Here is a 25,522-nt window from a genome sequence, read left to right on the forward strand (position 1 = left end):
GGTTGCTTCCTGTCTTAGTTCTTAGGCTTACCTGTAGGAACTGTGTTCCTACAGAGGCGTTCCCCAGGCTCCTGCATCAGAACCCCTCCCTGGCAGATCTCACGCACACCAGTGGGTCCAGGCCCAGCCCTACTTAGTCTACCTCCTGTCCTAGCAGGAACAGTGGCCTTTCCTGACCAGCCCTCACTTGTTCTCATTCTTATTGTTGGGTGCTACAGAAAAATAAATGAATCTTATAAAAAATTAGTCCAAGTCATTAAAAAGGACACACCATGCAAATAATCAATTTCAGGAATATGAACATCATCCTTTATAAAACATGTAAGCTTTCATTAGATTAGAACAGAATTTTCTGAAATATTTATGAGTAAGATATTTTAAAGCAGAAACCAAAAGCCACAAATTGTGGAAACCAAGTCACTGAAATACATGTATTTCATAAACAGGAAACACAAACACAATGTTTACCACATATAACACTTGAAAGTCTTTGGACGAAATTTTGACAAGCCTTCTCTCTTGGTCTCTTAAGTATTGTTGTGAATATATAATCACAATTTCCTGTCTGTGAATTTAAACACAGATAGGAAATGGTAGCATAGTGGCAGGATTATCAAAATATATTACTACAACAATTTATTGATTAATATATTGTAGCATAGTGTCAGAATTATCAATATATACTAATGGACCTTTTATGCAAACCAAACATAAACTGATGAGAGAATCAAGCAAGATTTCCAGGTACGAGATCAAGATATACAATCAAGTTACTATGCACTATTAAGAAACAATGTAGAGCAATATGAAAATTTAAAAATATACAGAAAAGAAAATAATCGTCACAGAAGTGAGATTTAAAGGTTAATTTATACTGAATTTTCAGTTCTGTATATTAAAAGGCGTATTACCTAACGTCGGAAAGCCACTACAAAGACGTCCCGGAATCTATTGAATATTCTGTGATTTGTAATTTGAGACTATTGTCACAGGTTTTTGGGATTCTAGACTTGAACAGGATCCTGAAGCAGAGAGAGAAGGAGAGGCCAGGAGGTGGACTGATGTGAGAGGCGACAGCGGCCCCTGCTGTTGGAAGGCTCAAGCTGCAAGAGAGGAGGCCCCTTCCAGCCTGAGGTGAAGCCCCGCCCCTACTGCCCCCCCCCCCCGAATCCTACCTCACTGCTCCTTTACTCCTTGTGCTTCTGATTGGCTGCGCATTTTCTGACGTGCTCATGGTCTGTGGGGACGGTCCAATCACGCGCGCCAAGGTAGCCCTGTGGCAGCAGGCGGGAGGTTGTTGTGGGCGCCGCCATAACCACGTTGCTGGTTGTGCTGGTGGAGAGGCGCAGGTGGCTGAGCCAGTGCTGCCCTGTGAGCTCCCTCCCTGCAGGAGCCTCTGCAGGACCCCCGACTCGTGAGAAGCTGGGAAGGGTGAGTGTGTGAGAGCATCTCCTGAGGCCCCGGGGCGGGCGGGCGGGGGGCAGGAGGGGCCCTTGGGGTCCTCACTCTGCAGCAGTGACCTTGAACACCAGGACTCCCAGTTGAACCTATTGTGCAGTGAGGAGGAGGGAGTGCCCGGGACAGTTCGACCTTCATGTTGGGCAGGATTTCCTTTTTATTGTTTAAAGATCTTGAGTTGAACAACAGCGTCTCCAGCCCGCAGCTGAGTCCTCAGTGAAGCTCCTCCTAAGGGTCTGGGGCAGTTTTCTTGTTGCTGACACCAGAGCAGCACAGACTCCAGCAGTTAGAACAAACAGCCTTGTTTTCCTCTGAGTTTTGCTGCAAGGTTGAGGGGCAGCATGAGGTGCTGGCGTTGTGCTTGGCAGAGGCCTGGGGTGGCACAGCGACCTTGTAGACAAGCCAAGGGAGTGCACGGGGGCTTATGCAAAGGGGCTTCTCTAGCAGAACCTGAGGAAGGAGCTGTTAAGACAGCACTACTGATTTATCCTGATGGCTTCTGGTAAGTTGTCACCCATTCCCTTAAGTCTCATGATTGGGATTAAATGTGCCCATGGGTTGTAGAGGGAATAAGTCAGGCTCAGCAAAAAACATTAGGCAGGGAGCAAATCTCTGAATGTCCAGAACTCTTGCCTCAATGCCAAGTGCTGCTCTCTGCCCTGAAAAATCACAACACTATGCACTATTTGCTGCAAGATACAATTCAGTAAGTTGTCTTTTTTTTTTCTATCTCATGAAATAATCATTAGCTCTTTAGAAGCACTGTTTGCTGTGAACAGTAGCCATGGGAGAAAAGCAGTGAATGCCCACCTGACACAGCACAGGAAGGCCTCACTGCCCTGTGTGGGTGTGTGTGACAGTGGTTAAGATGACATTGGGACTCCTGTGTCTCCATCAGAATGCCTGGGTTTCAGTTCTGTGCAAATGCAGTGTGCAGCTACTGCCCAGGCTGGGAGGCAGCAGACAGTGGCTTGGGTACCAGTGTGAAAAACCTGACGTATGTATCTTCAACCTGTGATCCTCTATTGAAACTTTTACATGGTCCTCACTAACTCTTTTTGTTTTTCTGAGTTTCAAAATACTCTGTAACAAAAAGCATGACTAACTTATCCTCTGGTTCACTCATTCCCCCTGGAGGAGAGCAGTAGATTGGGGGTTACCATTCAGAGTGGCAGCTGATGCCCTTAAACTTGAGGGCATCTGTTGTTTTCCATTTTTATTTAATATAGCTAAGCCCCTCGGAGCTTTGCTAATTCAGAACTCCATTCCTTGGTGACATATTAATGTCATCTAGAGAAATGATTGATGCACTCTTGGCTCTCTCATCCTTGGCTACCTACGGAGTAAAACATTGGCAATGGCCCAGGTAAATCCTAGGGTAGTGAGCTTGGGATACACAGCAGTTTCATTTTGCATCCACAGGTTGCTTTAGTCAGAGGATAATTTGTACCTAGAAAGAATCTTTGTGAAGGTGAAGTGTTGGTGGCCTAGAAAACTTAACAGTTTGTGAGCGTATTTGTGACTGGTTTCCTAAGTTATTTCAGTGAATATTTGCAGTGGTCCTGTTCTGGTGGCAGAAAGGTAAAAAAAAATGTGAATATATTTGGTTTAATAAAAAGTTAATATTATTTGTGTTCAATATCTGGGACAAGGGTCTTTTAAGTTTCATTTTATTTTTACTGGAAAGCAGATATGCAGAGATGAGGAAAGACAGAGAGGATGACCTTCTGTTCATTGATTCAATCCCCAAGTGACTGCAAAGGCCTGAGCTGTGCTGATCCAAGCCAGGAACCCAGAATCTGGTTCTTAGTCTCCCATGTGGGTGCAGGGCCCCAGGGCTTTGGGCTGTTGTGAGCTGCTTTCTCAGGCCACAGGCAGGGAGTTGAATGGGAAGCCGGGTCACCAGTATTAGTAATGGCATCTACATGATATCCTGACCGCTGCAAGGAGTGGATTTTAGCAGCTAGGATACTGCTCTGGGCCCTCTACATAACTTCTTAAAGGGGACAAAAGACCAGAAAGAGCTGACACCTGCTATCCACTAACGTTAACCTGCACCTGTATATAGAGATTGAGCCTTGACCCTGAGGCCTCTGCTAATTGCAGATGATGAAATAATTGAATTGTGTTGTGATTAGTTGTTGGTAGTAAATTGTTATTGAGCAAAAATAGCACAAATGATGTTATAAAACCAGTCTCAGTGAATGCAACCTTAAGTTGTAGTTAAATGTTCTGCATCAGACAGCTAAAATGCTGGAGGAGACACTGCAGGCTGTGAGGAGTTCCTGGACCCACACTGCCACATTTCTGGCTGCTTATGATTCCCTCAGCTAGTGCAGTGAGCCCCCCTGGGCACTGTGTCCTCAGTGAGAGTGATCCCCAAGGCCTGGGTGTGTGGGGAAGCTGCTGAGTGTGGGTCTCCCTGTGAAGTGTAAGCAGGCTGCTTCCCAGAGCTCATTCTCTGTGATGTCCTGGTGCTTGGATTTCCAGTTTGCTCACTTAGGCAGGAATGCTGTGCCCTGATTGGGATGTTACATCTTTGCTCTCTTGCATGGAACCTGAGTTTATGCAATGATCTCACAGAAAGAAAAGTAAATTCTTGACAACTTTATTTCTGTGATTTTTCAGTGAGAGTGTAAACAATATCAGCTGCGTACCTATCGAGAAAATGCCTTTGTCAATTCACGTCTCGGTCTCTCTGATCTTCCAATCCCAGAGGTGACTAAATCCTAGTACTGTCTGACAATTGATGTTTGTGATTCCGTAAACTGAAGTTTTTTTAAGTGTTATGGTATGGTAAATAAATCTTCAAAATATGTCTTTGTTTATTTTAAGAAAATTTTGTGTGTTTTATTTGTGTATGTTCAAATGAGAATTCAAGTAAGAGACAGGGCCCAGCAAGGTGGCCTAGCAGCTGATGTCGTTGCATAGAGCACTGCGTGATCCCATATGGGTGCAGATTCTAATCCCTGTGGCCCCGCCTCCCATCCAGCTCCCTGCCTGTGGCCTGAGAAAGCAGTCCAGGATGGCCCAAAGCCTTGGGACCCTGCATCCCTGTGGGAGACCCAGAAGAACTCCTGGCTTCAGATTGGCACAGCTGAACAGTGGCTGCACAGCCATTGCAGTCACCTGTGGAGTAAATTAGTGGACAGACTATATTTCTGTCTTTTCTCTTCTGTCTCTCTCTCTATGTATATATATGTGACTTTGTGATAAAAATTAATAAATCTTCGAAGAAAAATAGGAGGCTGTGGTCATCTTCCCACTGGTTCACTATGCAGGTGGCTAAAATAGCTAGTGCTGCACCAAGCTGAGTCCAGGGGCCTGCAGCTTCCTCCAGGGCTTGCATGTGTGTGATCAGGGCCCAGGCACTTGGATGATCTTCCACTGCTTTTCCCAGGAGATGAACAGAAAGCGGGGCTGGAAGTGGAACAGCTGATTCCATATGGGATGCTGGTGTTGCAGTTGGCAGCTTTATATGTTATACCCCAATGCTGGCCTTTGCTTTAGTTTTTGATGTGATGACAGTACTTGTCTTGGTTTTAATTTCTCATATGCTAATTCATTGCAAATGTTTTACATATGGCACAATATTATGTTACAGACTGTGCATAAACTCTGAAGTGTATGAAGTATTTGTAGAGTAGAAGAATTACAGTCCAACATTTCCTCCATGTACACTTATTTTGAGTTTTCTAGCATTTGGATTGACTTTATTTTCTTCATGTAGTGTTAACTGAGATCTCTGACCACATTGCTCAGTAGCTGTTCCCAGTGGCTGGGCACTGATACTGCAGCATTAGCTTGTCCTGATTACTGCCAGTCGGTGTGTACCTTCCCTTGCTGTTCTGTGAGAATTTCCTTTAAAGAATGTGCTGCTCTATTTAGAATCACTGGGAAGAAGCATGTGATCCTGAAAACTGTGTGTGAAACACTGCACCAAACATCCGTGTCAATTTTCATTTTGAAAATTTTTTTCTCTTGTCATTTTAAAAAAAGTATTAGTATATTTCATTTATAAAATTTATGGAGAGTGATCTACCATCTGCTGGTCAACTCCTTAAATTCCTGCAAGATTGTGACAAAGTTGAGGCCAAAACAGGAACCAGGAACTAAATCTGTGTCCATTTTAGCAGGTGAAAAGACTCGCATACGTGAGAAATTTCTTACTTGCATCCAGAGAGTGTGCTAGCAACAAGATGGAATTTGTTGTGGAGCCATAACACAAACACAGGAAGTCCAGTGTAGGGTGAGCGTCTCTTAAGCAGTTTCTCATCCACTGTACTAGATGCCCACATCTCCTCATTTTAACTGAATATTTTAGATGGTGCATATTCTGTCCTCTATGAAGATATCAAGGATGTATCTCCTGAATTTGTGGGTGTTTCCATAGAGTCTGTAAAGTATATTTACAAATAATCTAAACCCAATTATAAATAACACTGTCTCATTTCTGTAGAATTTCAGGTGTACTCCCAATTTCTTGAGAAGTTCAGGAATAGTCTCAACTGTTTTATCCTATGCTGTGTACAACTTTTGTCATTCTTTTTACTTAATATCAAGAGCAACAATCTTGTTCATTTTTAGTAGTATCCTTTTGAATAAAGATGTATATGTTAAAAGGCATCAGAATGGAGAAAGTAAATGTTTGTACCGTCATTTGATGTCAAACACTTTCAGTGACCCAACATTCAAAAATCACGTTGTACTTTTTGATTAATTTTTCTATTATTTGTTGAAAAGCATGTGAGAGACATCATTTGTAATGTGATGTTCACTTTCTGATGTGGTTCCCTGCTAGTGTGCTTGGAAGATAGAATAAAATGTCCTTGGACACCTGCACCCCTGTTGAGGATCAGAATGGAGTTCAGGCTGCTGGTTTTGGCCTGGACCTTGCTGCCTCTTGTGGCCACATGGGGAGTAAACAAGTGGAGGGAAGATCTCAGTCTGTCTTTGGCTCTTGCTGTGTAATTTTCACATTTAAGCAAATAAATGAATTGTTTTTAAATAATCAAAAAGGTAAGAGTAAGGAAAATTCCAGGGACTATGGAAATTTATCATAAAACGATAATAATGAAAGATAAAAAAATTTGATTAAGACTATATAAAATCCTGGGAAAAGAAAAGAACCTAGCATGATGGCCTAGTTGCTACAGTCCTAATCTTGCATGTGTCAGGGCACAAATTATTGTCCTGGCTGCTCCAATTACTATCCAGCTTTTTGCTTGTGACCTGGATAACATTGAGGACACCCCAAAGTCTTGAGACCCTGCATGTGCATGAGAGACCCAGAAGAGGCTCTTGGCTCCTGGCTTCAGATCAGCTCAACTCTGGCTGTTGTGGCCACGTGGGGAGTGAACCAGTGGATGGGAAGTCTTTCTCTCTTGTCTCCTCTCTGTAAATCTGAATTTCCAGTGAAAATGAATAAATACTGTACAAAACAAAAATAGAATAAAGAATTTAAAAAGCTCTAAATGTATTTTTATACTGTGTAGATTGGTACAGTTTAAATTTTTTAGATAATGTTACTGTGAAGGCATGATTCTGATTTCCTTTTTTTATATTGTTAAGATTTGTTTTATTACAAAGTCAGATATACAAAGAGGAGGAAAGACAGAGGAAGAAAGATCCTCCATCTGATGATTCACTCCGCAAGTGAGCCACAACGGGCCGCTGTGTGCTGATCCGAAGCCGGGAACCAGGAAACTTCAGGTCTCCCATGCGGGTGCAGGGAACCATTGCATGGGCCGTCCTCGACTGCTTTCCCAGGCCACGAGCAGGGAGCTGGATGGGAAGCAGAGCTGCCAGAATTAGACCTGGTGCCCATATGGGGTCCTGGGGCATCCAAGGCGAGGACTTTAGCCACTAGGCCATGCTGCTGTGCCCAGATGAATTTTATTTCTGAAACTTCTACATAATTTGGATCACGAAGTATTTCAATACTATTGCAAGGTACAGTGCAGTGTTTGTATACATATACCACCTAAGCTGAGTAAACCAGGTGCCCAGGCTTTCCATGTATCTTTCTTGTATAGTAAACAGGGTGCTCCCTTCCAGTTTCCTGCATAAACTTCTCGTATTGTGAACTGTAGTCACCACACACTGGGATGGGACACTGGATCCTGTTCCTTCTGTCTCACTTTCTTTGCTACCTGTTCTACCTCCTTCCTTTCCCCAGGCCTCACTCTTCTCAGTCTGTACAAATCACCACTCAAAGTGCAGCTGGGAAATTTTGACTTTTATATATATATATATAACATGCTAGATCTATTTGTACATTTTCCTGAGTTTATTCTATCCAGTTTCATTTCTTTTACAGCGAATAACAATATTTTATTTTTAGTGGCTGAATACAGTCTTGGTGTCCATTAGGTTTCATTATCAACAAAATCAGGGAAAAAGTATTCAAAAGCAAATAAAGCTGAGTCTCTTGATTCCAATTTCTGTTCATTTTATTTCCTTCTGTTATTTACTTTCTTTGGGAAAATATCAGCAGTGAAAAGTTGACATTCTTATTTGATTGCGGTTCTTGTAAGAAATATACCAATATACCTCAGTTGATGTATATTTGAATATTTGTAGGTTTGCTCAACTTATCTATCTACATTATTGTAAAATAAATGTAGCATTTTACTGAATGTTTTCAGAAAGATGTTTTTAATAATGTTATCCTTCATCCTGCTTGTGTGAAGCATTTGGTGTGTTGATTTGCATTTGTTGCCCTATTTTCTACATCCTCAGGCTAGATACGCTTTGATTATCATGTGTGCATTGAATGGTGCTGTTGAATTCACTTTATGTGTATTATGTGAGGAAATTTTACTGGTTTATGATATTTTTAAAGTTTTTTTTTTTTACATTTTATTAATATTGCTCTGATTTTATGATACTGCAGCATATTCCCTTATGCCCTTCCCATACCTCTCCCCCCCACCTAGTTCCTCTTACTAACATTTAGTTCTTCATACTCAGTCATATGTCCATCATTGTGGGCATGGACAATTGCAGAGAGTCCAGAATCCTATTGTCAAGATATAGTAAACAGTTTTGTTGTAAGTCCATCTTTGTCTGGAAATAGAGATGCATTAATTCTGTTCTCGCACTGCCCATCTGAGATCTGCTGCTCTGTCTCTGCTCCTGGTCAAATCAATCGGACCAGCAGGATGGACAGGTCTTTGTCTGGGTTCACCTCCCAAGCTCCCAATGAAAGTCCTTCCCCACCTGGTTGCTGGTGGAGTTCAGATCGCCATGCTGCAGGAGTATCAGTCACTGCAACATCACAACGTTGTGCCTGATGCTGTCCTGTGTCTGTCAGTCTCCAGGTACCCCTCTGCTGTTGTTCTGTCCTTTCCTATTTCCTGAAATATGTCCTCTCTGCTTCATCCTGATTAAATGATCTTCCATCCATTTAAACATGTCCTCAAAGAATTCTGCCATCCTGATTATCTCGGTTTATGATTTTTTAAACTAGACTTCCAGGGTATGAAGTTATTTTATAAGGAGCATTAAGAAATAAATACACTGAAGTCTAATCATGCTACAATGGAGATTGCATTTTGACTGAGCAATTACATTGTGTTTGTCAATTTGAAACACAGTCAGATCTAAGTTAAGTCACCCACTGTTGATTCAGTCTAGTTTTGGAATCTAAATATTGCTAGGCCAAGGATAAATTTGGAACTGTTTTTTTTTTTTCATCTTTCAATGCTTTATAATAATTCTAGAAAATTTGGTGTTAATTTGGTATAATTTAGTAATGGAAACACCTGCTGTTGACCTTTGATTTGAAGGCATTTTATTTCTGATTCATTGTTACTTACTGTTAGTTTTGTCAGGTTTTTAGTGTCTTTCTGATTCACTTTGGTAGGCTAATACTAAGTATCGAGAAATGATGAACAACTTATTTGGTTATAATTACTGTTGGTAATCTCTAGTGATCCATTGTATTTCTTTTTTTCTTTCCGGTAAAGATCAATTTTGTCAATAGGAAAGGCGGAGTTATAGAGAAAGAGAGAGAGTTAGAATGCAAGGCCTCCATCGGCTTTATCCCTCTCCAAGTGACTGCAATGGCTAAAGCAGGACCAGGTTGAAACCAGGAGTCAGTGAATTCTTCCAGTTCCCCCACATCAGCACGCAGACTCAAGCCCATGGGGCATCCTCTGAATTCCGACATGCATTAGCAGGGACCTGGATCAGAAATGAAGCAAGCAGGACTTGGAGTGGCATCAACATGGGATTGTCACATCGCAAGCAGTGGCAGAACCCACCTGGTCCAAATAGCTCTGATCACTATACTTTTGTGAAAGCAGTTTTAATGTGTTCCTTTTCTACTTTTATATACTTAAATCTGTCTTTTATCTTTATTTTTTAAGCTTTTTTTATGTTAAAGATTTATTTTTATTGTAAAGTCGTATATATATCATATATATATCATATATACCATATATCATATATCATATATATATTAGGAGAGACAGAGAGAAATAACTTCCTTCTGCTCGTTTACTGCTCAGGTGACCACAACGGCTTGAGCTGTGTTGATCTGCAACCATGAGCCTGGAGCACTTCTGAGTCTCCCACACAGGTCCAGGATCCTAAGGTTTTGGGCCATCCTCAACTGCTTTCTTAGGCCACAAGCAGGGAGCTGGATGGGAAGTGGGGCTTCCGGGATTAGAACCTGTGCCTCTATGGGATCCTGGCGCCTTCAAGGCGAGGTCTTTTTTGTTTGTTTGTTTGTTTGTTTGTATTTATTATTCATTAATTACATTGTATTAGTTTCATAGGTACCTGGGTCTCCCACACAGGTCTAGGTTCCTAAGGTTTTGGGTCATCCTTGTCTGCTTTCTAAGGCCACATCTAGCAGAGAGCTGGATGGGATGTGGGGTTGCTGGGATTAGAACTGGTGCCTATATGGGATCCTGGTGCCTTCAAGGCGAGGTTTTTAGCCACTAGACCACTGCACAGGGCCCTAGATTTTACTTTTATTGCAAATAAGATATACAAAGAGGCGGAAAGAGAGAGAAGAATGTTTTCCATCCATTGATTCTCTCCCCAAGTGGCCACAGCAGCATGAGCAGCAGTGATCCATAACCAGGAGCCAGGAGCTTCTTCTGGGTCTCCCACACAGGTCCATGCTTGTAAGGTTTTGGGCCATCCTTGACTGTTTTCACAGGCCACAGCAGGGAGCTGGATGAGAAGCGGGGCTGCAGGGATTAGAACCTGCACCCATATGGTATCTTGGCACTTGCAAGGTGAGGACTTTAGCCGCTAGTCTACCATGCAGGGCCTTAATTTTTCTTAATCTAGCTGAAGGATTATTAATTTGTCTTTAAAAAATTCAGTGTTTCCATTGTCTTCAGTATTGCTTAATATAGTTAATTCATTTCATTTCTTCACCAATCATTATTTTGAATTTCCTGTAACTACTCCTAGGTTGTTTTGTTTTGTTTTGTTTTGTTTTAAATTTTTCTGGGACTTTGAGATCAGTAATTAAGTTGCTTATTTGACTTTGTTGTTGCTGTTGTTATTTTAAGTGTTAGGTATCTAAAGTCAGAACCTTTGGTTTCTATATTGCTCTGATGGTGGGTTCTTTCTCATTGGCAATAAGGAGTATAGTGGAAAATAGGAGTGTACTGTAGTTGCCATGAAAATACAGTATAGAATGTCTGTCTTGAATCACAGTAATGCATTTCTTGAGTTTCTAATGATTGAAAGCTTAAGAACAGGTGGTAATAGATTTGGTTTCTGCTGAGGTCACTCCCTGGCCGACTCACAGCCTCCACCTTCCTGTACCCTCCCGTGGTGTTTCCTGTGTCCATGTGCATCCTTTTCTAAAGGAACCTAAGGCATTTTGAAACATTCTCAGTTACCGTAGTTTCTGGTAGTTCCATTCTTTAAAAAACATATTTGAAGAACATTCAAGATTTGATCAAGGCAGGGAGACTTAGTGTTATTTGACCCTAGAACTGGTTCCTCCCTGATCTGCACTCCAGGCAATTGCAACTGAGAAACCAGCCCTCCACCTCCTGCTGACTGTCAGCAAATGACATCTCTGCTTTTTCTGTGCTCAGTTGCCTGTTGCCAGAACCATGCTCAGGCTGAGTGATACTGAGAGGTATGGGCCCAGGGCCTGCAAGAGTGATCAGGCTCTTTATTAATCCTGAGGACACCTAGATCCCACCTTCACCATATGCAGCGTCCACTGTGGGTGAATCTCTAGAGAAGCAGCACATTTGCAGTGACTTTGGATTGGAAGTATTAAAGGTATTAGGGAGAAGTCCAGAGAGGACTGGTTTTCTTTTCTTTTTTCATTTCTTTTCCTTGAAATAAACATTATTTTAAAGTGTATTTTTATTTGAAAGGCAGCATTACAGAAAAAGAAACAGAAAGAAGCAGAGACAGAGAGGCATCTACCATCTGGTGGTTCCCTCTCTAACTGTCCTCACTAGCTGAAGTTGGGCTGGTGCTAGTTAAGAGCTTGGAGTTTATCCTAGCCTTCCACACAAGCACAGATGCTCAAAGACTTGGACCATCCTTACTTCTTTCCTAGATATTAGCAGGGAGCTGGTTTGCAAGCAGAGCAGCCCAAGTTGCAGCAGCACCCATATGGGATGACAGCACTGATGGTGGATGCTTAGCCACAGGATGCTGGTGCCATCTTGTTGTGTGTTTTTGTTTTAGAGGCCAGGACAGACAGCATGTAAAGATTACTGTCAGAAGCTGGTTCCCTTCCCAAATTGTTGTACCATATTAGATTAAGTTAAAACTGGGAGTTAATGAGGCATGTATGGTAGTACAGCATGTTTATTAGGTGATATGTATACCCATGGTATCCTTCAAATTGCTAGCAAAGGATTTGGCTACTTCTAATTAGCAACTTTCTGGATAGACAGCAAAAATGTCCCACCAAACTGGGTTTCTAGCTATCCCTATGGGAGCATGGATGCAATTCCTCATTTCTACCTTTGGCTTTAGTCATCTGCATACCTGTCTTTTTCCAAATAATAATAATAATCTCTAACAAAAAAGAGTTCCTCCTTTCTAATTTTGGATTGACTCAGCTTGGCGCTTGTAAGTGTAGGTAGCATGAACCACCAGATGTAAGCTCTGCTTGCAATTCAAATAAATAAATATTTGTTACTAGCTGGAAGTTATGTGTTAAATTCAACATAACTGAAATGTCTGCTTGAACTTCATATTTCAGTGATGCCCCAGGGTGGAGCTGTTCAGGCAGGTAGAATGGAATCAGGCATGGTGCTTGCATTCAAACCAGGCACTCTGGGTTGTATTGCTCCCAATCAGAAACTTTACCACTGTGATCAACTCTAACGGTTTTTACAAGGTATAAATAGCTAAAAATTGATGGTGGTGCTTCAGCTATATATTGGCAGTGAAAAACTGGGGAAATGGAGACTCTATGAAGGACCATGTCAACCAGTGGGTTCTGCAGCAATTTCTTCGTGCTTGGAGTGGTGAGATTAGCTGCAATTCATAACTGTTCAACTATCAAAAACACTTGAGCAACACCCTCAGAGCATGCTACACAACAGGGACCTGGGATGGGTGGGAGACTGGGTGGGGTTTCTCCCTTACAATCCCGCTTTACCTCAGATACATGAAGGAAACAATGTGGAAATAACATTCTTACCCACTTTCCTGTAACCCTTGAACCTTTTTACCCTAATTAACTATGTAAAGATTGTCAAAAATATATCTTAAAAAATGGAGAAAAAAAAGAAAGGCTTTGCAGAAAAAAAATTGATGGTGGTGATGGTCATAATTGAAAAACAATGAATTTAATTCGTAAATTTTGTGTTGAATTCTTAGGTGATTTTTAGCACTGGAAATGGAAGAAATAAATCATTTTAAAAATTTCAGGTGCATTTTACTAGGTCAAACTGCATTCTGCATTAAACGTGATTTTCCTCTATAGGGTATTCTGCATTTAATATAAATGTAAGCATAAGGCATTGTCACACATCAGTGACATGAATTACAGTGATTGTTTCAGGTCCAGAGTTTTTGGGGAAAGGGAACATTAATGTGCTTGTCTTTGAAGAATGGGTTATAAAATGAAGTAATAAAAAAAAAAAACTATTATCAGGGCCCAGCTTGCTTGCCTAGAGGCTAAAGTCTTCACATTGAACATGCCAGAATCCCATACGCATCAGTACTAATCCCAGCAGCCCCACTTCCCATCCAGCTCCCTGCTTGTAGACTGAGAAAGCAGTCAAGTACAGCCCCAAGCATTGGGGCCCTGCACTCGTGTGGGAGATCTGGAAGAATTTCCTGGCTCCTGGATTTGTATCAGTGCATACCAGCCATTGCGGTCACATGGAGATTTAATCATTGGGTGGAAGATATTAAAAAAATATGATCAGGGCCCGGCGGCGTGACCTAGTGGCTAAAGTCCTCGCCTTGAAAGCCCCGGGATCCCATATGGGCACCGGTTCTAATCCCGGCAGCTCCACTTCCCATCCAGCTCCCTGCTTGTGGCCTGGGAAAGCAGTCGAGGACGGCCCAAAGCTTTGGGACACTGCACCCGCATGGGAGACCCAAAATAGGTTCCTGGTCCCGGCATTGGATTGGCACGTACCGGCCCGTTGCAGCTCACTTGGGGAGTGAAACATCGGATGGAAGATTTTCCTCTCTGTCTCTCCTCCTCTCTGTATATCCGGCTTTCCAATAACAATAAAATCTTTAAAAAAAAAATATGATCTGACACCTAAGGTTCATGAGAACATTTTTACTAGTAGTGAGTCAAAAAGGCTAGTCTTTGGTGCTTGCGTTGTGGTGTAGCGTGCTAGATCACTGCTGGTCATATGGCATAGAATATTGCAGTGCCCAGGAACAAAAGAAATCCCAGAGCCCATGGAATTGTATCATAAAACTAAAAATAAAATAAAGAAGAATAAACGGAAGTAGAATGCCCAAATATGCATAAAAATGTCAGTTGTAGAAGTGTCTTTGTGAAGTTCTTTTAATTGAATTTGAAATGTAATTCTTTATTACTCACCAAGATATACCCTCAAATCAACTTAAAATATGTTGTTCTAGATACAGTATGTTTCTTTGCAATCATTTTCATAAATACTATGTATATTTGAAAAGTAAATTGTAGAGAGAAGAGAGATGTTCCATCAGCTGTTTGATTCACTCCCAAGATATCAGGGTCTGCCATGCTTGGTCCAGCAACAGGAATCTATGTAGGTTTCCCAGAGGGTTCTTGGAACCCACCCACTGTGTTCCAGGCATAATAGCAAGGTGAGGAATTTAGTCACTAGGCTGCAGTGCCAGTCCCAGTAACATTAGTTTTAAATAAATGGCAATTATTTGCATTGACCTAATGATTACTTGACTTTAATCACTGTCAATTTTTGGAATTATTGATACTATTTTCCGGATGCATCCTTGTCCCTTGTAAGGCACTGTTCTTGCCCAGGGAAGCTTATGGCTTTTATTTTCCAGCCACTGTGTCTGCCTCCAAGTTGACATTGCTTAGCACAGTGGGAACCACTGAAGAGGCTAGGAACAATCAAGACCAATGCATAACTCCCTGTCTCCACCTTCTCTTGCAGGTGTAGCCCTGCAGCCTGCTACATGCTTCCCCGGCGGGAGAACACCAACACACCTTCAGTAAGTTGTTTGTTTACTTCTCAGCTTGCTTTACATTGTATTTGAGGAGTATGATGATAGTTTTTAAGCAAAAATGAAAAAAAATTGTGAGAGAAAGAAAGTAAAATTTTAATGACAAAACATTGGAACTGTCAAAGCTGGTTGAAACTTCCTCTCTAGGTTTTCTGTTTTATATATATATAGCTATATCTATCTATCTATATATAGATAGATAGATATAGCTATATATATATATATAGCTATATATATATATAGTTATATATTTATTTATTTATTTAAAGATTTATTTTTATTGCAAAGTCAGATATACAGAGAGACAGAGAGACAGAGAGGAAGATCTTCCGTCCAATGATTCACTCCCTAAGCGACAGAAAAGGCCCATGCTTGCCAAAATGAAGCCAGGAGCCCAAATACTCTTCTGGGTCTCCCACATGGGTACAAGGTCCCTAGGCTTTGGGCCATCCTCGACTGCTTTCCCAGGCTACTAGCAGGGAACTGGATGGGAAGTGGATCTGCCGGGATCAGAACTGGTGCCCATATGGAATCCTGACATGTTCAAGGTGAGAACTTTAGCCACTAGACTACTGCAATTTGCCAGTCTGAGATATATTGACAATAAGCCGACAGCAGTATTAAAATAAATAAAACAGTGTAAGGGTGTGTCAGTGTGGTGGTGTGAATGCATGCAATTACAGTGCACCTGATTCTAGTCCACCCTACTCCACCCTTTCTATCCCAGCCTCCTACTGATGCCTCTGAGAAGCATCTGGTGGTGGTATAAGTCCTTGCATATGTCCCACCCACATGTGAGATACAAGAGGGAGACCTGGAGTCAGTCTGACACAGCCACAGCTAGTAAATGCATTCAGAAAAAAAATTGCACAAAACATCTGTTTTTCTGTCATTCATCCTGTCAAATAAATAGTGACATTGTAAAAGTAGTGTAAATATCCATCTAGGTTCAAGGTTAGTTTTCCAGCAGTAGTATTTACATTATACAAAATACCAGATAACATCATTGGATATCAGGTATGGGATGAGTAGAAGGTTTAGTGAGAAAAGCAACCTGACTTTTGATTACCAGATTTACTTAAGCCATCCTTGTGGCATGTTTTGAGATAACATGTTACACTGCTGCATGCAATGCCAGCATTCCATATAAGGACCAGTTAAGTCCCTGATGTTCACTTTCTGATCTACTTCCCTGCTCATGTGCTTGGCAGATAGCAGAAAATGTCCCAGTTCCTTGGATGCCTGCATCCCTCTGGAGCATCAGAATGGAGTTCAGGCTTCTGGTTTTGTCCTGGACCTTGCTGTCTCTTGTGGCCACATGGGGAGTAAACCAGTGGCGGGAAGATCTTTCTGTCTGGCTGGCTTTGACTGCTGCTTTGTAATTCTCACTTTTAAGTAAGTAAATTGTTTTGTGTTGTTTTTTTTTTTTTTTTTTTTTTTTTTTTTTTTAGGAATTAAAAAAACCACTGTACTTTATACTTTGTCAATTGGGGACTGTTGAATTTCTTTTTAAAATTACTTTTATTTTTGGTGATTTTTTTACATTGTTGTATGGAGTGGTTGGTCAAAGCTATAGAAAGTTAGGTGAGATCACCATTTCCACATTCTCTTTTTCTTCCTGTATCTGGGGGAAGGGAGGAGATAAAGGGAGAAGCCACACACAGTCTCCCAACCATCCCATGATCCCTGATGTGGGGCATGCTCTGAGGTTTTGATAATTCAGCAGTTCTGAATTACTGCCGATCTCACCATTCAAGCACAATGAAATCTGTCCAGAATCCACTGGTTGATATAGTCCAACTTAGAGTCTCCATTTGTCCACGTATTCACCTTCAGCATTTGTCTGGGATAGTTGATTAGCTTGTTCTGTTCTTCATGCTCTGTTACGGTACAAGTGTCCTCTGCATGCTCCAATGTATTACCATATCCTCCTTGTGCACCTGAATATGCTGTTCACTGCTGCGTCATAGCCACTGAGGAGGCCTGGTTCTAACAAATACCCTCCATTGTCAGTCCCTGGAACCTGCAGTTCTCTCCATGGTTGGAGTTCTGAATCCAGTGATTCAGTTGGGGGGGATCCCCAAAGAAACTTGATCTGATGTGATCCCAGACCTGATTCTTGTGTGCATGCCAATAGAGGTTCCAGCACATTCTATCACACCAATCAGCTTAAGCACATGTTGGTGGTTCATATTGCTGGATCAGATCTGTCTGTAGCCCTCTCTTCTATACATAGCAATGAGTGTTGCAGTCTATTAGAGAGGTGCTTACTATTTCCCTCATGGGCTCTCTCCCACCCTGGATCTTGCACTCTAGGTGTTTCTGCAGTTTAGCTTGGAAGAATTTGCCCCACCCCCTCTGCTGGAGCCATCATCTGCTAAGTGATACTGTGGCAAAGCCCATCCAACCCAATCCTAACCCACTCTGGCTTATGCACATACCAGTAGGTACAGTCTGCCCACCTTGATTTTCCCTGTTCCGTAAACATGCAGGCCAACAAATGTTATAGCCCTGCCCAGACTGGTCTGCCCAAATACCAGCTCTCACATGCACCATTGGGAGTAGTGGCTCAATGGGGGAGCTCCTTGCAACCCCCCCCCGGGTTTGCCTGCTTTCCCATGAGTCTCACTTTTAATGCTTATGTGCTGTGGCCCAGTCTGGCATAGCACAGTTCACCTCAGCATTTGCCATTGAGTGCTACAGCGTGGCCTGGCCCAGCTTGCCCCCAGTTCAAACTCTCATAGGTGGGAGCTACAGCCTAGCCAGTCCGACCAGCTGCCAGTCCCATCTCTAATCTGAATTGTGTGGTGTTGCGGCCCAATTTGGCATGATCTACATACTATTTCTGGCTCTCAGATTTGCCAGTGGGTGATATGAACTGGCCTAGCCTGGTTTGCCCCAGACCTGAGCCAAAAGCATGCCCTTGGGTACCATAACCTGGCCTGGTCTAGGCTGTTCCCTGTCATGGTTTTTGCTCTTACCTGCAGGGACTGTGTTCCAACAGAGGAATTGTACAATCTCTTTCATGAGAACTTATCCCAATGCTAGATGAGTGGGTCCATAGTGCAGACCTACTTCGTCTATCTCCTGTCTTAGCAGAAACAGTGGCCTTTGCTGATTGGCCCTCAACCCATTCTGTTTTTTTCTGTTGGATATTACAGCCCAGCCCAGGATAGTCCACATCCAGTTCATACATAGCTCAACAGGGAGAGATGTAGCCTAGTCCATTCTGCATTAAGCCTTGTTCTCACAAGCACAAGTGTGTGCTGGAGTGTAGCTCAGTGTGGCACACACCAGACCTAGTCCACACTTGTGCAAAAGGGACTGCAGCCATGTCCAGATCAGATAACAGCCCCTACTCAGGCCCTCACATTTACCAGTAGGAACCACAACCTAGTCAGGGTATACCCTTAGCTCCCCAGCCAGGCCTGTTCCCAGCCATAAATCTTGCTTTTTCCAGTGGTTTTTCTGACCCAGCTTGGCATAGTCCCTCACCTGTCTTGGCCTTTGCTTTCAAATGCTGGAGCCTGGCCGTACCCAGCCTGCCCCCAGTCCTAACTCATACTTGTGGTTACTGTAACCTAGACCTGCTCAGTCTACACTTATCCTTGGCCTATGAAAACTGGTAGATGTGTCACCCTAGCCTGGAATGACCTGTGCTCCGGCCTGGTTTCTTCACTTGCTGGTGAGGTAAAATTTTTGGGCCCTGCCTGGTCTGCCCCCTTGCATAACCAACCCACACATTTGCCAGTAGGTGGAGCTAACTTGCCCACCTTGCCCAACCCCCAGACCTGGATAGTGTGCTCACCAGCAGGAGCTATGACCCAGCAGGAGAGTTTCCCAAGTTCTCCCACTCTGCCTACTCTCAGACCCAGATCTCACTCATGTCAGTGGGTGCTCGGTCCTTGCCTGGCATAGCCTGCCCCTCCATCTTGGCCTTGTGTGAGCTTATGAATGTTGCGGCCTGGCCTACTGTACTCCCTCTTTTAGGATGCATATGCTGGTGTTACAGCCTAGACCTGCCCGGATTATTCTCAGTGTCTGTACCCGTGAGTGATGACAGGTTCTATGATCACACCTCGCTCAACCCATCACCCTCCCAGCTCTTGAGCTAACCAGTGGGACTTGCATTTCCACAGGTTTAGGCCCACATATCCCCCACAGAATCTACTCCTGAACCTGGTTCTCCTACATGCTAATGTCATTGCCCTGCCTAATATGACCCATCCCTGTTCCGGCATTCAGTCAGGCAGTGGGATCTAGCCTTGTCAGACAGATCCCCAGCCCTAACTTTTGCATGGATTAGCAAGTGATAGTCAGCAATATTCCTTACTAAGAATCCCTACTCAGGACTCCCATATGGGCTGGTGAATCAGTCTGACCCATACAGTGCTTCTGGTCTCTCCCCTCCAAACCACCATGTCTCAGTCCCCTCATTTTCCTGCAAGTACAGTTGCCCTGTCACTGGGTGTCCCTCAGGATTCATTCATTACCTACATGTACAGTGGCCTTATCCATGAATGTCCCTGGGTAACAATTCCACACCACAAGACTCTAAAGCTCACCCTTGGGTGAAGCTAGCAGCAGGTGAAGCCTGGTTCCAGTTGCTGCTTTGGCTACCCACAATCCCAGAATTCCTTCAGCACTTGGCATCAGTGGCAGCTGCTAGTGCTCCAAGTACTGAGTGTAAGCTAACTCAGGCACCCCCAGCAGCCCCCATGCTGCTGGCAGCTCCATTAACACAGCCCGAGGTCCTTTCCACATATCATAAAGAAAAAAAGAAAAAGAAAAAAGAAAGAAAAAGAATGTGCTACTATGCTGACACACTGGTATTGTTAACACATATTTGGCATTAACCAGGCCCAGGATGCCCACCAGCTCTTAGCTACTTTTCTCCCACCTGAGTAACACTTACCTAGGTACAATGCAAACTAGGCAGCTGCCTAGAGCTGGGGTGTTTAATATCTTCTAAATAGATTTTAGTGTGAAGGGATGGTTGTGATTTTTTTAAAAAAATCTAGTGAATTTTGATCAACATGTGCTTGAATATTATCACTGGGTACATGTGGTATTTAAATATATCTATAGGGGTCCTCCGTTCCAGTTGCCTTATCATTGTGAACTGCAGTCACCATGCACTGGGATGGAACACTGGATCTTGTTCCTTCTGTCTCTCTTTGCTACCTTTCTACCTCCTTCCTAGCCCTGGTCTTCACTCTGACCAACCCGTAGCAATCACAATTCTAAGTTTGCAGCTATTTTTTAACAGTTATATATGATAACATGTTAATTTTTTTCTACATTTGCCTTATTTCATTCCACTACATCCATGTTCATCTATTTGGTAACAACTAAGAATTTGTTGTTTTTATGACTGAATGCAGTCTCTTGGCATTCATTGGGTTTCACTATTAATAACATCAGGGGAACCAGTGAAATCTAGAATCACAACTAATTTACTATCTTTTTTAGTATACTAATTTAGTATATTTTTATTTCTGTGACTTTTACTTCTTTACCTTGTCCACTTTATTTGGGCAAATATTAACTTACATAACAATAAAAAGTTGTCATTCTAATTTGGTCATGTATCTTAGAGGAGATGCTTTTGGTTTTTTGCCTTCAGTTGTGTGATGGCTATAGGTTTGTTATCTGTAGATATTATTTTATTGAGGCCTATTTCTGTGGACTTCAACTGAGGCATATTTGGATATATTTATGTATTTGTAGATTTCCTCAACTTACATATATGTTATTACAAAATAAATGTAGAAGTTCATTGAATGCATTCTGTAAGGTGATTTCAATGATGCTTATTCTTCATTGTGTTTATGTGAACTATTTGGTTTGTTGATTTTCATTAATTGGCCCATTTTCTACATTCTCTAGTTAGGTGCACCTTGGCTAGTACATGTGAGCTTATTGTTGTGATGTTTCATTTTTACATGTGTTATAGGAATATATTTATTAAAGATTTTATTTATTGCAAAATCAGATATATAGAGAGGAGAGACTTAGAGGAAAATCTAAGGTCTGATGGTTTACTTCCCAAGTGGGGAAGCGTGGGCTGCTGGGGTTAGAACCAGTGACCACATGGGATCTTAGCTCATGCAAGATGAGGACCAGTGCCAGGCCAGTGCCCCGGACCCTATGATAAGAATTTTACATCTATTTTATCAGGTGTATTGGCCTATGACTTTAATGATATTAAGCTGGATTTCTGAACTATGAGTAATCATTTCAGAAGAAACATTAAGTAAATATATACAGAACTAATTGTATAGCAATGGAGATTACATTTTTGCTGAGCAATTCCATCTTTCTATTTTTATTGTTATTTTTAAGATTTATTCATTTTATTACAGCCAGATATACACAGAGGAGCAGAGACAGAGAGGAAGATCTTCCATCCGATGATTCACTCCCCAAGTGAGCCGCAATGGGCCGATGCACACCGATCTGATGCCGGGAACCAGGAACCTCTTCCGGGTCTCCCACGCGGGTGCAGTGTCCCAATGCATTGGGCCGTCCTCAACTGCTTTCCCAGGCCACAAGCAGGGAGCTGGATGGGAAGTGGAGCTGCCAGGATTAGAACCGGCGCTCATATGGGATTCTGGTGCGTTCAAGGTGAGGACTTTAGCCACTAGGCCATGCCGCTGGGCCCCATCTTTTATTTTTAACCCTATTTTAAACAGTAAGTCATAGTTGAAGATCATTCTACTGCTAATTCAGTCTAGTTTAAGAATTCAAGTATTGTTAGGCTCAGCCTAATTTTGGAATGCTTTTCGTCGTGTTAGTTTTTTAATGTAATTCTAGAAAATATGGTGTTAATTTGGTAGAGTCTAGCAGTGAAGACACCTAGTGTTCACCGTTGCTTTGAAGAGATTTATTCCTGATTCACTGCTAACTGCCTGTTGGTTTTCTCAAGTTTTTTGATGTCTTTCAAATTCAGTTTGTAGGCTACTGTTAAGTATTCAGACATTAAGCGTGATTTTTTTTACTATTTATTTGTTTGTAACTGCTGTTGACTGTCCCTAGTGATCCATTGCACATCCTGTTTTTTTCCTGTTTTGTTTTTTGTTTGTTTTGTTTTGTTTATTCTTGTAAAGACTTATTTTATCAGACCTGGTGCAGTGGCCTAGCAGCTAAAGTCCTCACCTTGAACATGCTGAGATCCCATATGGGCACTCATTCTAATCTTGTCAACCCCTCGTTCAAAGCAGCTCCCTGCTTGTGGCCTGAGAAAGCAGTCAAGGATGGCCCAAAGCTTGGGAAATCTGCACCCGTGTGGAGATCCAGAGGAATTTCCTGGTTCCTGGCTCCGGATCGATGCAGCTCTAGCTATTGCTGTCACTTTGGGAATGAATCATAAGATGGAAGATCTTCCTCACTGTCTGTTCTCTCTGTATATCTGACTTTGCAATAAAAAAGTAAAAAAAAAAAGTCTTTAAAAAATCTTTTATTGGTATATAAGGCAGAACTATAGAGGAAGAGGGAGAGTTAGAAAGATTTTCCTTCTATTTTATCGCTTTCCAAGTGACCATGGAGGTTAAAGCAGGACCAGATTGAAGCTTCTTCCCAGTTCTCCCAGATCAGTACAGGGAATCAAGCACTTGTTACATCCTCTGCATTCACACAGGCACTAGAAGGGAGCTGGATCAGAAATAAAGCAGCTGGGCCTGAATGATAACCTAGTGGGTAAAGTCCATGCTTTGCACATGTTGGGATCCTGTATCGGTGCTGGTTCTAATCCTGGCAGCCGCACTTCCCATCCATCTCCCTGATTGTGGCATGGGAAAGCAGTGGAGGATGGCCCAAACACATGGGGCCTTGCACATGTGGGAGACCCGGAAGAAGCTCTGGGTTCCTGGCTTCAAATCTGCTCAACTCCAGCCTTTGTGGCCACTTGGGGAGTGAATTAGCAGATGGAAGATCATCCTCTCTGTCTCGCCTGCTTTTTTTTTTTTTTTGTATATCATGCTTTCCAATAAAAATAATGTTTATATAAAAAAAGAAAAAAATGCAGCAGCTCTTTCATCTCACAAGCAGTGACAGAACCCACTTTGTCCAGACAGCCCTGATCCACTCCTCTACTGTGATACCAATTGTAATATGTCCTTCTTCCCTTTGATGTTATGTACTTGAGCCTACTTTTTGATTAATCTAGTAAAAGGTTTATTGATTTTGTTTTCCTTTTAAGAACAATGAATGTTTCCTTTATCTTCAGTATTGCTGAATAGAGTTTTTTTTCATTTCTTCATTAATCTGTATTTTGAATTTCCTGTTTCTACTCCTAGACTTGGCTTCTTATTTTTCGGAGAGTTGGAGATCAGTGCTTAGGATGCCATTTGACATTTTAGTTGTTATTGTTCAGGTGTTGACCATGTAAAGTGAAAACTTTTGATTTCTATATTTCTCTGATCATGGTTGGTTCTTTCTCATTGGCAATAGGAAGTATAGTTAGAAATAAGAGTGTGCTTTGGTTGCCATAAAAATATGCTGCAGAATGTGTGTATTGAATTGCAGTTTTTAATTTCTTATGGTTCTTTCTTTAAATTTTATTTTGATGATGTTTACACAGTTGAGAAGGGAGCATGCATGCACATGTGGATACTGATTAAGCTAGGAAGGATTGAGAGTTAGGGGAAGGAGGATGTAACCATTGTTTCCAAATTTTCTTCTTTTTGTGTCTGGGGGATGGTGGAGAGAAGGAGAAAAGCCACTCCCAGAATCCCTACAATAGAACCGTGGATGTAGAATGGCCATCTTATTTCCAGGTTCTCTGATGTGGAGCATGCTCTGAGGGTTCTGTTCAAGTGGTTTCCATAAGAAATCCTCCCACGGTCCATTGGTTGACATTTGAAATAGTTTCCATTCAGCCAGATCTTTAGTGTCAATGTTTGCCTGGGGTAGTTGTCCAATCTTTTCTGCCCTCCTTCATCTGCAGGCTCCAACAGACTGCCATATCCCCTATGTGCATCTGAGCATGTTCATTCAACAAATGAGGAGGCCCAGTTCTGATACATGAACTCCAAAGTTAATGCACAGATTCCACATTTGTCCAAATTTTTGAAGTTCTGTGTCCATTGGATCAGTGGTCAGTATCCCTGAAGAAACTATTTGAGGTGATCATAGACTTGTGTTTGTATTGCAAGGATGGGGTCAGCACAGTCTATCACCCACATCAGCCTATGCACACACAGGTGATTGCAGTTGCTGGATAAGTTTGTCTCCAGTCCCATCTCTTATGCAAACCAGTGGATGCTGTGGTGGAGGCCAACCGTGCCCATCCCACATTCAGCTCTCATGTACACCAGTTGGGAACTGCATCCCAATCAAAGTGATACCCTATAATGCCTACTAGGTCTGCCCCCCACCATGGTTCCTTTGCTTGTTGTTTTGAGCAGCAGACTGCTCTGTGCTGCAGCGTGGACCAGTGTGTCCTGTTCCCAATCCCAGTATTCATGAGTGTCAAAGGGTTCCATGGTCCTGTGCTGCTCAATTCTTTACAACTCTCGGCTCTTGAGCCAGCCTTCAGAAATGCAGTTCCACAAGTTGAGCCCTCATATTCCCCACAGGATCTATCCCCCCAGAGCTAGTTCTTGTCATGCCTGTGGGTATCATGGCCCAGCCTATCATTATCTGCCCCTTCTATGAAACTTGTTGGCAGTAGTGTAATCTTTCCCTGCCAGACAGGCCCCCAGCCCTACCTTATGTGTGCATTGGTGGGTGGTGGTAGTCCATGTTAACCATCCCAGTTCAGGTCTCCCATGTGGGCATGTGTACTCACTCATCTGACCCAGAAATGTCCTCAGTTATGGCTTCCAAACCACTAGGTGTTAGCCCCCTCATTTACCTGCAGGTAAAGTGGCTTTTGTCAGTAGAAGTCCTTCAGAAGTCATTCCTTAGCTGCAACATACTCCTTCAGTGGTCCTGCCTCCCACACATCCCCCTTACCCCTTCTCCTGAGCAATCTGCAATTCCTGCTCTGGAATCAAGCATCCCAGCCTAGCTGCTTGAATGCAGCTTTAGACATCCTGGCCTTTGCTGAGAGCATAAACATGAGCTTGTACCCAGTGTCACCTCTTGGCTGGTGGTGGAAAAGGCATTACCCAGCCTGGCTACTTGAAGGCAGCTTGAGCCATTCTGGCCTGGGCTAAGTGCCAAACTGGATCCTGGACCACAATGGCCAACTTTGGCTGAGGTGAGGGACACAGCATGGTCTGGTTGCTTAAAGGCAGCTTGAACCATCCTGGCCTTGGCATGTGCACAAAGAGGACCCTAGCCCCAATGGCCTCTTTCGTCTGGTTGTTAGAAGGACAGAACAGGGCCTGGCTGCTTGAAGACAGCTTGAGTTATTCTTGCCTAGGTTGTTTTAACGAAGGACATTGCAATGGATATAAAGTGGCATATCATT

At 42.6% G+C, this 25,522-nt stretch overlaps 1 protein-coding gene across 1 annotated transcript in view; it reads left to right on the forward strand.

Annotated features, from left to right (window-relative positions):
* The first annotated feature begins 1,035 nt into the window (after nucleotides 1–1,035).
* Nucleotides 1,036–25,522, forward strand: part of LOC131482924 (zinc finger protein 334-like) — a 303,146-nt gene continuing 278,659 nt past the window's right edge. The window contains exons 1-2 of the mRNA XM_058679155.1: nucleotides 1,036–1,134; nucleotides 15,036–15,093. Coding sequence (XP_058535138.1) covers nucleotides 15,058–15,093 — 36 coding nt within the window. The 5' untranslated portion in view covers nucleotides 1,036–1,134; nucleotides 15,036–15,057. The remainder of the gene's footprint in view (nucleotides 1,135–15,035; nucleotides 15,094–25,522) is intronic.

Source organism: Ochotona princeps, chromosome 21 (genome assembly GCF_030435755.1).
Source record: "Ochotona princeps isolate mOchPri1 chromosome 21, mOchPri1.hap1, whole genome shotgun sequence".
NCBI lineage: Eukaryota > Metazoa > Chordata > Mammalia > Lagomorpha > Ochotonidae > Ochotona > Ochotona princeps.